Below are 15,446 nucleotides of genomic sequence, written 5' to 3'. Positions count from 1 at the left end.
TGTCTAGTGCAGCGTTTCCCAAACTTATCTGACCACAGACCTTTTTTTTTTTTTTTTGCAGAGATGAGTACGCTGCACAGCTTAAAACCCTGAGCTTTAACCAGTGAGTGTCTTGAGCCCTTACCTGCACAACAGGGCCTCATGCTAAGTGCTGAGGATACTGGAATCCAAAGAAAAAGTCCCTGCTTCCAAGGAGCTATCTGTGGGAGGAAGCCACGGGAGGGGACCAGGCGGGTGAGGCCCGTGTTCAGGGCAGCCCTGGAAAGGGAGTAGAGGGCAGGGGAGGCACGGGAGCTGGAGGAAGCTTAGGGCTCCAGTGGCGAGACCACTAGAAGTGGGAGGGGGTGCGGCCGGCAGAGAGAGAAATGTGGAGAACTCCCCTCCTCAGATCCTACCCACTTGGAGCTAGCCATGCTGGGTGGTCTTTCCCATTTGAACAGTTCCTAGGGGCTTGGTCCTCAGTCCTTCCCACCCCGCACCCTCAACCACATCTCTGCTATTGAACTTGGGCTAACATCCAGAAGCCGGGGAACAGCTATGCACAAATTCAGTAATTGGAGTCATTAGCGTTGACTCAGAAATCATTTTTTTCTATGTCTCTCTCTTGGAGAAGCTTTTAAGACCCTTTAAATTGGTTAATGGAGAGTTTAGATATGAGGATGGAGCCTCGGCTTTCAGCTTCCCCTGCCCGTCTCCCTGGCTTTCCCCAACATACTCAAGGGCAAGAGTGATGAGATAATCTCCAGTATCTCTTTTATTAAACTCCCATCCATTTCTGATACAAACCTTTCACAAACGAGGATCTCGAAATCTACACTCTCTGGTACCAAGACTCCGGGGCTCAATCTCCCTCCTGTCGGCAGGACGATAATAAGGCTTTCACATAAAACTGCAGTGACAACTGTACAAAAGAGCCCTGGGCCAGGGGTCAAAAGGCAGGATTCTAGTCCCGGCCTGATGACTCACAAACCCATGGAAACAGGGCATCACTCTGCCTCCTGGGGCCTGAGTGCGCACCAAGGTCCTTTCGCAGAGAAATGTCCCATCTCAGGCCTGGCGGGTAGGAGGGCAGACGCCGCTGCCCTTGGTCTACAGTTGAGGAAACAACACAGCGAGTCAGGCCACTGCTTCGAGGGGATGTGGCCAGAACCTGGGTCTTTATACACTTCCCTCTTCTTGACTGTGCTGGCCAGGTACTTAAGGTTCTTTGGGGAGGCAGGTGGATAACTGGCCTCCTCTTTGGGATTCAAGTTGTGGTATCTCTCTGAGAACTCGCAGGCTCCATCTTTAGGGCTGAGTGAAGTGTGAAGGCCTGAAAAAGTCAAACAGTTACATCAGGCCTTTGGACACTAAGCTCCTTCCTTCCAAATCAAACGTGAAATGGAGACAATCATGGATCTAGTGGAAATGAACAAAAGCGGCATGATTCAGCGTTTCCTGAGCTGTAGGCGTTCACGGAAGCACCCCTTTGGATCTGTGCTCCTTTATGCAATGTCACAAGGTTTTTCTCGAACTGGATTCACTATTCTTTAATATCTGTGAGACTATAATATGCTAATCACATTTTATGATATAAACAATACAAATACTAAAATTAAAAAATATTAGCTTGAATGCTACCTAAAATCCTCTTGCGAACCACCAGAGGCACACACATCAGATGCTGGCAAAAAATTATGTAGTCTGAGCCTGAGGAAACTGAGGCCAGGCAAGGGGGAAGGGAAGTGATTTCTCAAAGACAAAGGCCAAGGCAAGGACCAGGGTCTCTGGCCCCTTCAGTATAAAGTTTTCCCCAGGTCAATGAAGGAATCTTTTATGCATAGATGAAATGACTGTGAATGCATCCACAGCTCATTTGTGGGCCTATGAGAAGTGATCGGAGTCATCTATTAGCCATGTACTTGAAATGGCTCAAAAACCTAAGCTCCCATGGAATTTCCACCCCAGAAAGGGATACTGACACCCTATTTTTGTTGCCATCTCACCTCCTTCCTGCCCGCCCCTCCCTCCAGCACCAGTGAGAGGTCCTGGTGACCGCATCTTATCTCACCTTAGCCAAAACCCAGTCTGACGAGACTCCTTTCCAAGGGGTAGGGGTGTTGGGGAATGGCCCTGCTGGGGGCTCCAGGGCTGGTTCGGAGATGCCCGCTTCTACAGAGGAGGCCAAGGTTCCCTGTGCTTGAGGCATGTGGCAGGCAAGAGGCTCCTGCCAGCAGACTCCTGTTCAGGCTGCAGAGAGAGGGGCTGGAAAACGACTTCAGTCCTCTCACTGCTAGGTCGCTGGGCCCTGGGGCTGCGAGGAGAGGGGAGAGCAACTCTTACCCTGTGTTCTTGGACTTCTACTTTGGAGCAAGGGTTTCTTAAAGGACTTGGCTCCCCTGGCATTGTTCACCAGGTCAGCCAAATTGAGTCAGGGGTGAGCAGGGCTCCCAGAGCCCTAGACTGTAAGTCAGGGCCTGGAGGCAGCCTCAGGATAGTGTCCCTCCTGATGAGTCATCTGAGAGGCCACCACATATTCAACACCTACTATGCGCCAGGCTATGCTAAGCCCTTGGCTGTGATCTCATCTAATCCTCAATGAGTCTCCAGAGATTGATTCCAAGATGGCAGAGTAGAAGGACGTGCCCTCATCTCCTCCTGTGAAAGTACCAATAACTAGCTGTTGAACAATCATCAACAGGAGGACGCGGGAACCCACCAAGAAAAGATACCCCACATCCAAAGACAAAGGAGAAGCTGCAATGAGATGGCAGAAGGGGACACAATCACAATAAAATTAAATCCCATACCCTCCAGGTGGGTGGCCTACAAACTGGAAAATAACTGTATCACAGAAGTTCTCCCACTGTTGTGAAGGTTCTGAGCCCTACATCAGGCTTCCCAGCCCAGCGAACTGGCAAAGGGACTGGGGATCCCCAGGAAATCTGACTTTGAAGGCTGGCGGGATTTGATTACAGGACTTCCACAGGACTGAGGGAAACAGAGACTCCACTCTTAAAGGGCACAAACAACCTAATGAGTTTTCAGACGTGAAGAAACAGAGGTGCAAGAACATGCAGTCCAAGTTCAGTGACAGAGCAGGAGTTAAAACTCAGGTTTGATCTGTCAAACTCAAAAAGCTGGGCTCATACCCACCACGGGAGCAGGAAGTAACAGATAGACAGAAGGCTACCGTCACCTGCTTCTCTGTTGCAGGGTACTAAGCTCAGGGAGGGACCTGATGACTGTGATTCTCGTCTGTACCTGCTGCCTCCGTGGAGAAGAGGGCCCGCAGCCTCTCCTGGGCGGGCGTGTTCCCCAGAGCTGCTGACTGCTGGTAACATCTCATGGCCTCTCCCAGACTCTTCTGTACCCCAAGGCCCTTCTCATAGCAAATTCCCAAGTGGTATCTGCTCTGTGAGTCCTAAAGGAAGAAACGGACAGACACACAGATGCACACACACGAAGGACTGAGAACTGAAATGCTGGGAGGAATGCAGGAGGAAGGCACAGCAGTCAGCAGGCTGGTGCTTCACCCCCGCAGGGTCAGGCCCAGCCCCGACTCCCTCACTGGACCAAGGGGTCTCAACTCTGAAGAGCCAGAGGCCCAGAACAGAGGAAACAGGGATCCCTCCACCCAGAGCGATTCCAGCCAGAGCAGTGTGGAAACTTGCTGAGGATGGTACTGAGAGTGTCCAGAAGCGAAGTCTGCGAGAGGCACTCAGTCCTGCTATGGGAGCACAAGGAGTCAGGCCCCTAGGTTTGCCTGAAAGAGCCAGGAGCTGTTTCTCCTGGTAGAGGGTAGAGGCTGGGCTTCTGCAAGCCCTATATGCCTTCCTGATCTCTGCCCAAATGGTTACAAAGCCTATGTTACTGAGAACATGTTCCTCCTCCTTTGAAAGGTTAAAATGCTTTTATCCCTTTCCCTTTGGCTCTGGGTCCTCTCTCTCTCTCGCTGAGAACTAGCAGTATCAGGTAGGGATTAGGAACCCAGTCTGTACAGCCAGATGTCTGAATTCCAGTCTTGGCTTCGCCACTTCCCAGCTGTGTAACTTCTGACATGACAGTCTATGTCTCTGTGCCTGTCTCCTCATCTGTAAAGTGGGACTAAACAGCACCAACCTTATTAACCCTGTGGTTAAGATTAAATGTGTCTTTACATGGAAAGTGTCTAGATTAGTGTTATTGTTATCACACTTGTCATTGCCCACATTGTTATCTCTCCCTCTCTGTAATAAATATTTTCATTATATTCAGCCTCCCAATCATGGTTCCATTTTTCTTCTGCCTTCTAAAATCAAATTTCTGGAAAGTTTCTGTAACATGTAGACCAGAGTCTATGTAATAAATATGGTAGACTCATGGCTACAGGCCAGGTTAGAACACAGTCAGGTCAAAATACCCATGCTGTTATGCACATACGTGTTATACAACATCCCTTTGTGTACTTTTCCACCTGGCCTGCTGGGTGACTAACACAGGCCAGGGTGTCCCCAGGATTGTCCCTCATACGGTCCCGAGGCCCACCAGCTCTAGGAAGGCTCTGCAGCTATTTCATGGAAAGGCAGGCACAGAGGCTAGTACTGTTTGATGACACTGGTCCCCTTTTGACGGCTACTACAAATACTTTGGGCTTCCCATGTAGCTCAGTGGTAAAGAATTCGTCTACCAATGCAGGAGAGGTGAGTTCAATCCCTGTGTTGGGAAGATCCCCTGGAGTAGAAAATGGCAACCCACTCCAGTTTTCTTGCCCGGAAAATCTCATGGACAGAGGAGCCTGGCAGGCAAGTCCATGAGGTCACAAAGAGTCAGACATGACTGAGCATGCATGCCACCACTGCAGATACTTTGGACAACACAGAGTGAACAGAGTGAAAAAGAAGTATTCTGATGCCCAAGAGTTCACTGAAGCCATCACCATGTTGGCCAGAAAGCAAAGAGGAGCCGCAGCCCTTATGCAGGGAAATTCTAGTACATGGCTACTGCTGGCTTTAATTCAGGGCTCCTGGTCCTTCAAGATACAACTCAAAAAATATATACACTGGTCAGAGACACTTGAGGATACAGCAGACCCACAGATGTCTTTTCAGTGATTCACAGTGACATAAAGCTCTGAAATTTCCTGCATTAAAAATATCTGTTTAACTCAATATTTCCTGAACCTATCTGAACATTTTTTCCTTTTATTATTTATGCTAATGCTCTCTGGAACAGACTCTGGGTCATGCTACCTGGATGCCAATCCCTACTTCATAGACAACCAGACATCCTCTACCCCCCCAAACTGCTCAATGTCTTCATCTCACGTGTCTTCTGACTTCCCTGGACTAAGTTCCTTGTGATGGTACACCTTTTATGTGTGTGCTTTACAAAATGCTTTCACACTTATTATCTCAGTTAGATTCTGATCCTTACGACAACCCTGTGAAGCGGTAGGCAGGTCAGGCAGGCATTATTACTCCAATCTTAGAGATGAGGAAAAACAAGTGACCAGCTCAGTAGTATGCTAGTAAATGTCTAACAACTAGCTCTCTAAGGAGAAAAGCCCTGCTATGTAGCATTTGGCAATTCTGTGGTGCTAATGCTCCTCCCACAGCTGATTTCAAGCTAATGACAATTCTTCTACGCTGGTGTGAGCTGACATCAGCACACCACTGCCCAAGGGGCACACAGTAAGTTAGCAAGAGTTAAGGCTTGAAGCCGGCCCAATGCTCCTATCAACCTTCTTCTAAGCATGGTACCCATTCCCAAATCCCTTCCTCTATCCGATTTGACTCCCATCATGCCTGGATATGGAGACCTCATACCCCATTGTTGGCTGCAAGCCAAAGATATTTCACAGCTCTCCGCTCGTCCACGTAGGGCTCCTTGGTGAAAAGCACCCCGAGGAAAGCTTGGGCCTGTGGTCAAGGAGGAAGGAAAAAGGTATCCTGGTTACTGCCTAGTTCCACATGCCCCAAGTACCCAGGAAAGACCCTACCAATGGCACTCACCTCTCGTAAGCCTGAGTCTGCAGCCCGCTTCAGCATGGACACTGCCCTCTGCCGCTCAGGGTCCCACGAGGAGCCTGGGTCTTGTAGCAGGCACCTTGCATAGCGGTACTGAGCCAGGTTGTGGCCCTGGCTGGCAGCCAATTGGTAATAAAAGGCTGCCTGGGGTGAAGGGAAAAGTAGCCAGTCAACTGAGAACTCTGTAGGCTGCCTTTTTTTGGAATGAAGTTTTAAAAAGTTATTTTAATTAAATAATATACAATCATTGTATCAATAGATTAGTCAGAAAATACAAATAAGTCAAAAATAGAAATAAAATTCCAAGAAATCCTACCTTCTGAAGATCGTTCTCAGTTAATATTTTAGTGTACAGCCTTCCCCCATATGCTATAATATTAACATATATATACACATTATATATGTATTCACACACACATATCTAAGTGTGTGTGTGTGTGTATGTAGGGATAGAGAGAACTGCACTATTTTGTAACCTATTCTTTTTTCACTTAACACTACACCCTGGTGGTTCAGTGATAAAGAATCCACCTGCCAATGCAAGAAATATAGGTTCGATCCCTGGTCAGAGAAGATCCTACATGCTGCAGATCAACCAAGCCTATGTGCCACAACTATTGAGCCTGCACTCTATAGAGTCCTGGAGCTGCAATTACTGAAGCCCATGCACCCTAGAGCCCATGTTCTGCAACAAGAGAAGCCACCACGATGGCTTTGTTGTACTGCAACAAAGAGCAGCCCCCGGTCTCTGCAACTAGAGACAAGCCCATGCAACAATGAAGACCCAACACAGACAAAAATAAAGAAATAAAATAAATAAAACTGTTTAAAAAGCTGTTAGTTTAAAAAAAGTAATACACCATGAATACCTTCCCCTATAAATAAATATAGCTATAGTACATCATTTTTAAGGCCAACATAGATGTTACTAACCAATTCTCTATTGAAGGAACTTCAAATTGCTTCCTTTTTTTGGGCCATCATATACAATTCTAAGAAATAACACTCTTATGTACAGCATCTTTGCCTACCCTACTTTTTAGAATTAATTAATCCATTCATCAAGGTAACATTCTAGGTCATGAGGATATAGCTGCAAAGAAGAAAGACAAGGCCCCTGGCCTTCCTGTGTTTGGAGTTTAAATTCTGAGAAGCTGGAGACTTATTTATTTTTCCCTCCAGGCTTGGAGAGAGAAGCTGGACTTTCCCAAGCCCTGCCCCCTGCTCATTTCTGCAGGTCACTATGGGCAACGCAGCACAGCAATGGGCCTGGGGGCAGGAGGAGGTGCGGTACCTTGCTGGGGTCCCTGGGGGTGCCCCTGCCATGCTCGTGACACAAGCCCACGTTGTACTGTGCTTTGCTGTAGCCGCGGTCTGCTGCTTTCTGGAAATAAGAAAAGGCTGCCATGTAGTCCCCATTCTTCATGTTCTCTGTCCCTGTAAGAAAGCACAGGGTGTAAACACAGTTTCCTCTGTGAACTTCCCTACATCCTCAGTCAGATACCCAGAGGCTCCTTCCTTTCTTTTTTGTGCTAGACACTTTGCATGTATGTATTTCCATCCTCTGAGTATTTCCATCCTATACTCCATCCTTCTCTTGGGAACAGCATCCTAATTTCCCTTTGGGAACAGCCCTCCCCGCAGTGCTGTCAATCAGTGTGTGTCTGCTCTTCCCAACCAATGAGACCCTCTCTAAGGAATCTGAATCTGAATCTTGAATCTGATCTCTCCTGTTGCAACAGGATAGAGAACAGCCCCTGCAGGTTATTCTGATGGCAGCACTCTGCAGACACTGATGCTCAGTTACTGCCCTCTAGATTTCTGGAGCCTCTCTGATTCCTGTCCTTTCTGATTCCTTGGCAGGAAGCTATAGATCCCAATAGATTCCTTTTGTGCTTAGGTTAGCCAAAGTGGGTTTAGGCTGCTTGTCACCAATGTAAGATAACTGATAGAGCTGATACTGTTAATCCTGCTTTATGAGAAAACTGTGAGAGATAATATAAGAGAGCCCAGCTCCAAAGCCCATGTTCTTTTTATCATCCGAACAAAAAGGAAAACAGGGAAGAGGCTGGGCATGGCCTACTCTCAACTCTAAGCCTGTTTTTCCTGCCTGGGATGCCTTTTTCTGCCTCCATCATCAGGCCATCCCAACCTGCTTCTGCTCTAGAATCTTCAGACCACACTCAAGCTTTAAACACTCTTCTGGCACTTACTTCATATATAAGCCTTTTTCTAGGAACTAAACTGTTTAGAGAGTACAAGCCCTGTCTCCTCAATTAAACTGTAAAATCCCGGAGGCAGAAGCAGAAAAAGAATGTAGAAGAAATAACTCTGCATAGGGTGAAAGCTCTATACAAATGCAAAATATGATTATGGCTTACGCTCCCTTTGTGCTCTGCCACAGTGCTGAGCACTTGCTGAATAAATGAATATGTATATGAAGGAAGGAATGGGCAAGAAAATTCTCAGAAGACTGTCTGCCCATCAAAAATCACAAAAAGCTAATGAGGTGGAAGCTGGGTTCCATTCAGCTAGCAGTGAATGAGTCACCTCCTGACTGCCTGAAAACTCACTGTCAAGGGTTCACAGAGCCCTCTGTCCTTGAGGAGGAGACTCCAGAGGGCAAAGGATTCTACCCTGTCTCCATTCCCCACACTGGCTCCTCTGCCTTTAACCTAGACCAAGTCACTATCACATTTTGTTTAACCATCAGCTCCAAGCTAGTTTCCTGTTTCCCTTCTGGCATTCCTATGATCCACATCTGTCTACACAGCAGGCAGAAATTTTTTCTTTTCTTTTTTTTTAATTTGGCTGTACTTACATCATGCAGGATCTAGTTCCCTGACCAGGGATCGAAAGAAGGCTCCCTGAATTGGGAGCACAGAGTCTTTACCTCACTAGACCACCAGGTAAGTCCCACAGGCAGAGAGATCTTTGAAAAAGTAGATCAGATCACATCACTGCCCCCGCTTCCTGCTGCAGTACAAAAGCCCTCCAGTGGCTTCCTGTCTTACCCACTGTGGCTCAGAGGTCTGATCTGATCTGGCCCCTGCGTGTTTCTCTAATTTCATCTCTTTCTACTCTCCTGGTGATCCCTGAGCTCCAGCCACATTCACCCTTTTTTCCCTTTAAACAAACAAAACTCAATCCTGCCTCAGGACCTTTGCACTTGCTATTCCCACAGCTTGAAAGCTTTCTCCAAACAGAAACAAGACTGGCTTATTTTTGTCAGCCAGGTCAAGGATCTTTCCATCTATGATTCAGTCAGATCAAGGCCTTCCAAATCAGAGCTGCTCCTTGCCCAAGTCACTAATGCATCCCCCTGTGTAATTTTCTCCATAAGATTTATCATCAACTGAAATTCTCTTTTTTGTTTGTCAATTTTTGTTTTTCTCTTCCTCAGCTCACACAACAGCTCCATGAGAGTAAGGACTTTGTCTTGTGAATCACCGTGTCTCCAACAACTAAAACAGGGCTTAGCAAAGGTGACTGTTTAATACATCTGTATTAAATCCCAGCCTTTTACCCACAGGCTCATTAGACTCCAAGAGATGCTGCTGGGGGTCTGGGTCTCCACATGAGAAGGCCTGAAACAAGCCAGGTCACTGTGGTGAATAGGACAAATGTTGAGAGGTATCTGGGTCTCCAGATGTGGGTAAGTAAGGGCACTTGAGGGCCTGCACCAAACCTCAGGAGACTGTCTTTGCCTAAGTGTGGCAAAAAATTCAAGGTATCATTGCAAGATTTTTCTCCTTCTTACACAGTAACAGAATTTCCAGGTAAGCACATGGTCGTTCAGCTAATGACTACATTTCCCAGGCTCCTCTGAGACTAGATATAACTTCAAGTCTTCATTCTGGACAATAATCTGTGCAACTTCTAGGTTGGGAAGGAGTGGTTCTTCAGCTTTCTCACCTTTCCCCTTCCAGCTGGAAAGTATTTGCATATGAGGCAAATGGGACCTTTAGCCTGTTTTAAGAATGGCAGAACTATTGGACTGAGAATAGGTCCCTGACACCACTGAGCCATTATGCCAGCTTTGGTCGACATACCTTGGAGAAAACAAACTCTCTCATGTTTATTTCGGAGAAGGCAATGGCACCCCACTCCAGTATTCTTGCCTGAAAAATACCATGGACAGAGGAGCCTGGTAGGCTGCAGTCCATGGGGTTGCTAAGAGTTGGACTCAACTGAGTGATTTCACTTTCACTTTTCACTTTCATGCATTGGAGAAGGAAATGGCAACCCGCTCCAGTGTTCTTGCCTGGAGAATCCCAGGGACGGGGAAGCCTGGTGGGCTGCCGTCTATGGGGTCACACAGAGTCAGACACGACTGAAGCAACTTAGCAGCATGTTTATTTATGTTATTATTAGGCCATTTGCTGCCCTGACCTTATTTGACCTACCCCATATCTTTCCCATTTTCCCATCTGCCTTCCTTGAGGCAGGGTCCACCCAGTTACCTAGGAAGTTGAAAGCAATGGAAACACTGAGCTGGAAGAGCTGCTGAATGGAAGTCACGGCCTCCTCGAGGGAAAGACTTTTTGATTTCTCTTGTTCCTGGGGAAGAAACATAGACTCATCATGGGACAGTTCCCTGGGAGTGCTGCCTGTCTAGGGAAATGTTACGGGGATCCAGGTGGCCACATCTGGACAATACCTGCTTTTCGTCAGTGGGCTGAGGTTGGGCCGGCTTTGCCTTGGACTTGAAGCTACTGCTGGCATGCAGGAAGCTGATGTCACTGGGATCTGCGAGGGAAAGGGCAAAGGAGGAAGGTGTTATTTCTTTTTTCTCCCACTCTCCCAGTGCCCCCAGCCTTCCAGCCAGCACCACCGCCAAGAACCAAAATAATTCCAAATTGCCCCAGAAAGCATGAGGACTCATAAGAATGACAATTCCCTTAGCTGGCATATGCAGCAACAAAAGTCCATCTGCCCAATTCCCCACCCCCACCCCACCCCACCCCACCACAGATCTTCTGCTTTTAGTAGCTGGGGCCATACCTTCCTCAGAGGGATCCTGATGCCTGGCTGCTCTCAAGGAGCTGGGTGAAGCGACGCTTTTAGGCTGAGTGGAGGATTCATCCTGGCCCAGCCTGCATTCCCCGAGATCAGTGTGCCTGGGAGCTGGGCTATCAGGGCTGGGCAGAATGTGCCTCCGCAGTGCTAGAAAGAGCCAGTGAGAACAGTCACACCAGAAGGGGATCAGTTCAGGGCTTCCCTGGCCATCCAGGGGTTAAGACTGTGTTTCCAATGCAGGAGGCGTCGGTTCGCCGGGTTGGGGAACTAAGATCCCACATGTGATACAGCCAAATAAATAAAATTAAAAAAAAAAAGAAGGGGATCGGTTTCCTCTACTGGGACTGACTGAGCTCTCCCTGAGATTTTAGGGGCCAAAGGAAGAATCTGGAAACTCCTGAGATATGTCCATCACATGCCTCCTCCTCCATTTCCTTGGCTGGCTTCCCTCCACTGGGGTGGAAAGAGGCCCACATTTCTGCTGATACCCACATCCCTCAAGCATAAATCTCTCCTTGGCTTGAATTCTTTCAGCAGCAGGGAGGCATCTACTTTATTCACTCTTCTAGCCCGGCACTTAGCACTTGGTTTGATGGTAATATTGATAATGATTGTAGTCATAATAATAAAGGCAAGAACTTAAAGTGATACTTACTGAGTGCTTACTACATGCCAGGCACTGTTCTAAGTCCTCCACATGTATTGACTCATTTAGTCCTTCCAAGAAACCTATGGGGTGTGTTTTATTATTTCCTCATTTTACAGGTGAAAAAACGGAGGCACAGGAAGTTAAGTGATTCATCCAGGGATTGCCCTGGTGGTCCAGTGATTAAGAATCCACCTTCCAATGCAGGGAACACATGTTTGATCCCTGGTCTGGGAACTAAGAACCCACGTGCTCTAGGGCACTGAGTACTGCAACTAATACCAAACATGGCCAAAAATAAGTAATTTTTTTTTTTTAAGTAATTTGTTCAGGGACACAAAACTAGTTTCAGCAGTTCTGGGCTGGAATCCTGACAGTATGACTCTAGACCTGTAACCATGACACTGCACTGCACTGCCTCTGTTCCATGGCACATGATAGCCATTCAATAAGGTGGCTCAGTTGGTAAAGAATCCACCAGCAACTGCTGGTGGGTACTGCTTGCAATACAGGAGACCAGAGCTCGATCCCTGAGTCAGGAAGATCCCCTAGAGAAGGTAATGGCAACCCATTCCAGTATTCTTGCCTGGAAAATCCCATGGACAGATAAGCCTGGCGGGCTATAGTCCATGGGGTCACAAAAGTTGGAAACAACTTAGCAACTAAGCCACCACCACAAAGATTCACTTTTTAATGAATGACTAACCAGAGAATAACCTAAATGGCTGAGAACTGGGCAGGGAGCCACACCTAGAATCTAAAATCTCCTGGACCCCTGCACGGCTCCCTCCATGGAAGGTGAGGGGAGGACCCTGGAGGCAGGTGTGGCCCACACCCTGGGTGGATAGAACTTCCTCCCATTCCCCTTCCTCTGACTGCAGATAGGAAAGGCAAGGAGCCTCTGATGGCTCTTTTCCTGAGGTGTGTCCAGAGATGCTTCCTGGCCCAGAGAAACTCCCAGCCCAGCCATTCTGTCCCTGGGACCGAGAACTCACAGGAACAAGGGTGCCTCAAGGGAGATGAGAGGAAGCGGTCCAACGGACTGCACCAAGAGCAGTGCTCCACTCGCCAAGGTCCTGCTGGCAGGGATGTCTGGAAGTGGATCTGCCTCGCCAGCTGCAGGGCCAATACGGCCAGAGTGCCCTGGGGAAGACAGCATATAATGGACACAGCTCTCCATCGATCAACTCCTGCAGTCCAATGTCACTCCCTTGAGAAGCCTTTCCTGATTTCTGGCTGTGACCGATTGCCCACTACACACTCTCACAAGCACCCAAACTTCCCCTGTGGAGCCCAGATCACACTGGTACTTAAACAGTCATCTCTGCAATTATCCATCAAGGTCTGTCTCTCCTGTTAGTCTCTAAGCACTACAAGGGCAGGAACCATGTCTGTTTTGCTCACCTATGTATTCCTAATAGACCATAGATATAGTCTAGTAGATACAGACTTATCTATCCATCTATCTATATAATCTAGTAGATACAGGCACCTAATAGATACAGCACTAATAAATAAATGTTGAATAGATGAATGAGTGAGTGACTGAATAAACAAGGTCAGGCTTTTTCACATGTGCAGTAGTGACAGAACTCAGGGGTGACATCAGGACCCCTGAGATCCAGACCCAGTTTATAGAAGGACTCACTACAGGATCACCCTAGGGTTCATATCATTGACACAATGGGAAAACACCCCCTCTCCAGGATGTGTTGTGCCCCTAGGCCACAACTCCCCAGCGAGAAGTGCCCTTGGTGTGGAGACATTCCAGGCTCAGCTCTGCTGATGACACCAAATTAAAGATTAGAAATCTGAGGCTCAGAGAGGTCAAACCTCGTGCCCAAAGTACATAGCATGAAAGTGAGAGGGATGAGAAATGATGGACATGAGAATGATGTGAGTGCCAACTTCATTTAGAGTATCTTAAAAACAGAACCTGAGAGGCAAAGATTCTGCCCTGATAGACCTCCTGTCAGCTCATGTTACTAAACCTCTGTCTTTATAGATCAGAGTCAACAAATATTTACTAAGTAACTGTTACAGGCCAGGATGTGTACTGAGTGCTTTCACAAGCTATACTAGATACAGCAACCAAGGCACAGACCATAGTAGCTAACAGCATGAGCTCCAGAGTAAAATCTGGTTCTTCTACTTAATAGCTGTGTGCTCTTAAGAGTGTTACCTAAACTTTCAGAGCCTGAGTTTCCTCATCTATAAAATGAATATTACATTTCCTCTGTAAAGCTTTGTAAGGATTAATATACAGAGAATCTATTAATAAATAAAAAGTTAGCTATTTAGTAATATTTAGTTGTAAGCGTCATGAAGGGAAGAATCATATCTACCTTGTTCTCTGATATGTCCCTAAGGCATAGCAAAAAATGCCTGGCTCAATGAAGGTGTTCAATAAATCTTTACTGAATAAATGGAGGATTACATACAAGGGGAGCAGGGGGAACAGGATCAGCAATATCTCCCCAAATATGCTCCAACACCATGGGTTACTCAAATTTTGAGTGTGGGCACATTGATGCCCTAGCTGTTGTTTCTAGGCTACACTTCCATACAGGATCATTCTCATCCACAATGAAGGTCAAGGAAAGGACTGGGGAAGCCTTACCCATGATATGGCATCCCACAATGTGTTTCGGGAGCCACGAGCAGACATCCACTGGAAGGCATCCTTCCATCCATGGGACTTTGGGCCCCTGCTTGTGCCTGGGCCAGGGCAGTGGGGGCTGGACCTAGATGTAACAGAGGCTATCAAGTTCTGGCCTAAGTGAGGGTAGAGGGAGGCCAGGGAGCACATGGGTGACAGAATGGCAGTATCTCACCTGTCAAAACTGGGCACAGGAACCAGCAGGTTGGAGGAGGTAGCCTGGGGCCCATCTGGGCTCGAAGACTTGGGGGTCACCCCACGAAGGCCAGGTCCCAGCAGACGGGGAAGAGCTGTACAGGGCAAGGATCAGTCACTTTGACATGAACGGGATTGAGGCAAGGACGTATCCACCAGTCTTCCCTCTGACCCTTGACAGAGCCCCACCCCAGGAACCCAGGAAACACTGGCACTTGCTTCTGCAGAGCTTCTTTAACAAGGATACACGTAAGAATCTTTTGCCTACAACAGATTCCAGCGTGCCACCCCAGAACCAAACAAACCAGGATCATTCAGGGTTGAGCTATTTTGAAAAAGTTCCCTGGGTGATTTCTAGTGCCCTTCTGATAACCACTATTCTAAAAAGACCATTCATTCAAACACAAACTCTCGCTCACAGTTTGGAGCGCTTTGTCTCTATAAATCTCGCGTCTTTCCATTGGCTCCGCCCACTCTGCTGCTCATCTTTCCTGTACTCTGCGCACTAACTCCGGCTACTTGACTCCTCCCCTTCCAATAACTCCACCAACTCCTAGGCTCTACGCTCCACCTTCTTCCCACTAACCACTCCCACACCTCAAATTCCAAAGACCCCCCCCCCGCCCCCCCGCCAGACACAGATTGTAGCCCCGCCCCTTACGACGCTACCCTCCTCCGCTCTAGCACCGCCCACTATTGCTTTTGGCTCGATCCTCCTGGCCGCACCCTCCTCAGTTTCAAGTCTCAGGTGCCGTTTAAGATCCGGGGCTCCGACGTCCCTTACCTCGGCCCAGGAGTCCCGGCAGCCGCCACATGTTGTCGCCAGCACCATAGAGCTCGCGGCCGAAAGAGGGAGGCCAAACCACGGGACAGCGGCTAGAGTGGCCGCTGTGGCGCCCTCCGAGTGGCCAAGTCCCCTAGAAAGCTCGCTGCCAGCCAA

General features: G+C 47.9%; 2 protein-coding genes across 3 annotated transcripts in view; one reads left to right on the top strand and one right to left on the bottom strand.

Annotated features, from left to right (window-relative positions):
- Positions 1-741, top strand: part of PCDH12 (protocadherin 12) — a 17,662-nt gene extending 16,921 nt beyond the window's left edge. Inside the window, exon 5 of the mRNA XM_005910488.2 lies at positions 62-741. The gene's annotated coding sequence lies outside the window, so the exon portion shown is untranslated. The remainder of the gene's footprint in view (positions 1-61) is intronic.
- Positions 737-15,446, bottom strand: DELE1 (DAP3 binding cell death enhancer 1). 2 transcript variants are annotated; one of them, XM_005910489.3, is made up of 13 exons: positions 15,291-15,446; positions 14,487-14,601; positions 14,273-14,396; positions 12,648-12,795; positions 10,992-11,153; positions 10,648-10,736; positions 10,451-10,547; positions 7,282-7,424; positions 5,973-6,131; positions 5,787-5,879; positions 3,244-3,403; positions 2,051-2,293; positions 1,174-1,312 (listed from the first exon to the last, which is right to left on the bottom strand). In XM_005910489.3, the coding sequence occupies exons 1-12, from the start codon at positions 15,319-15,321 to the stop codon at positions 2,052-2,054; spliced, it is 1,563 nt and encodes a 520-aa protein (XP_005910551.1). In that variant the 5' UTR covers positions 15,322-15,446; the 3' UTR covers positions 1,174-1,312; position 2,051. The 2 variants fall into 2 exon arrangements, with proteins under 2 accessions (XP_070230617.1, XP_005910551.1); XM_070374516.1 differs by lacking the exon at positions 2,051-2,293 and having other exon boundaries at positions 737-1,312.

Source organism: Bos mutus, chromosome 7 (genome assembly GCF_027580195.1).
Source record: "Bos mutus isolate GX-2022 chromosome 7, NWIPB_WYAK_1.1, whole genome shotgun sequence".
Classification (NCBI taxonomy): domain Eukaryota; kingdom Metazoa; phylum Chordata; class Mammalia; order Artiodactyla; family Bovidae; genus Bos; species Bos mutus.
The sequence above is the reverse complement of the archived record's forward strand: the minus strand, read 5'-3'. Positions and strand labels throughout refer to the sequence as shown.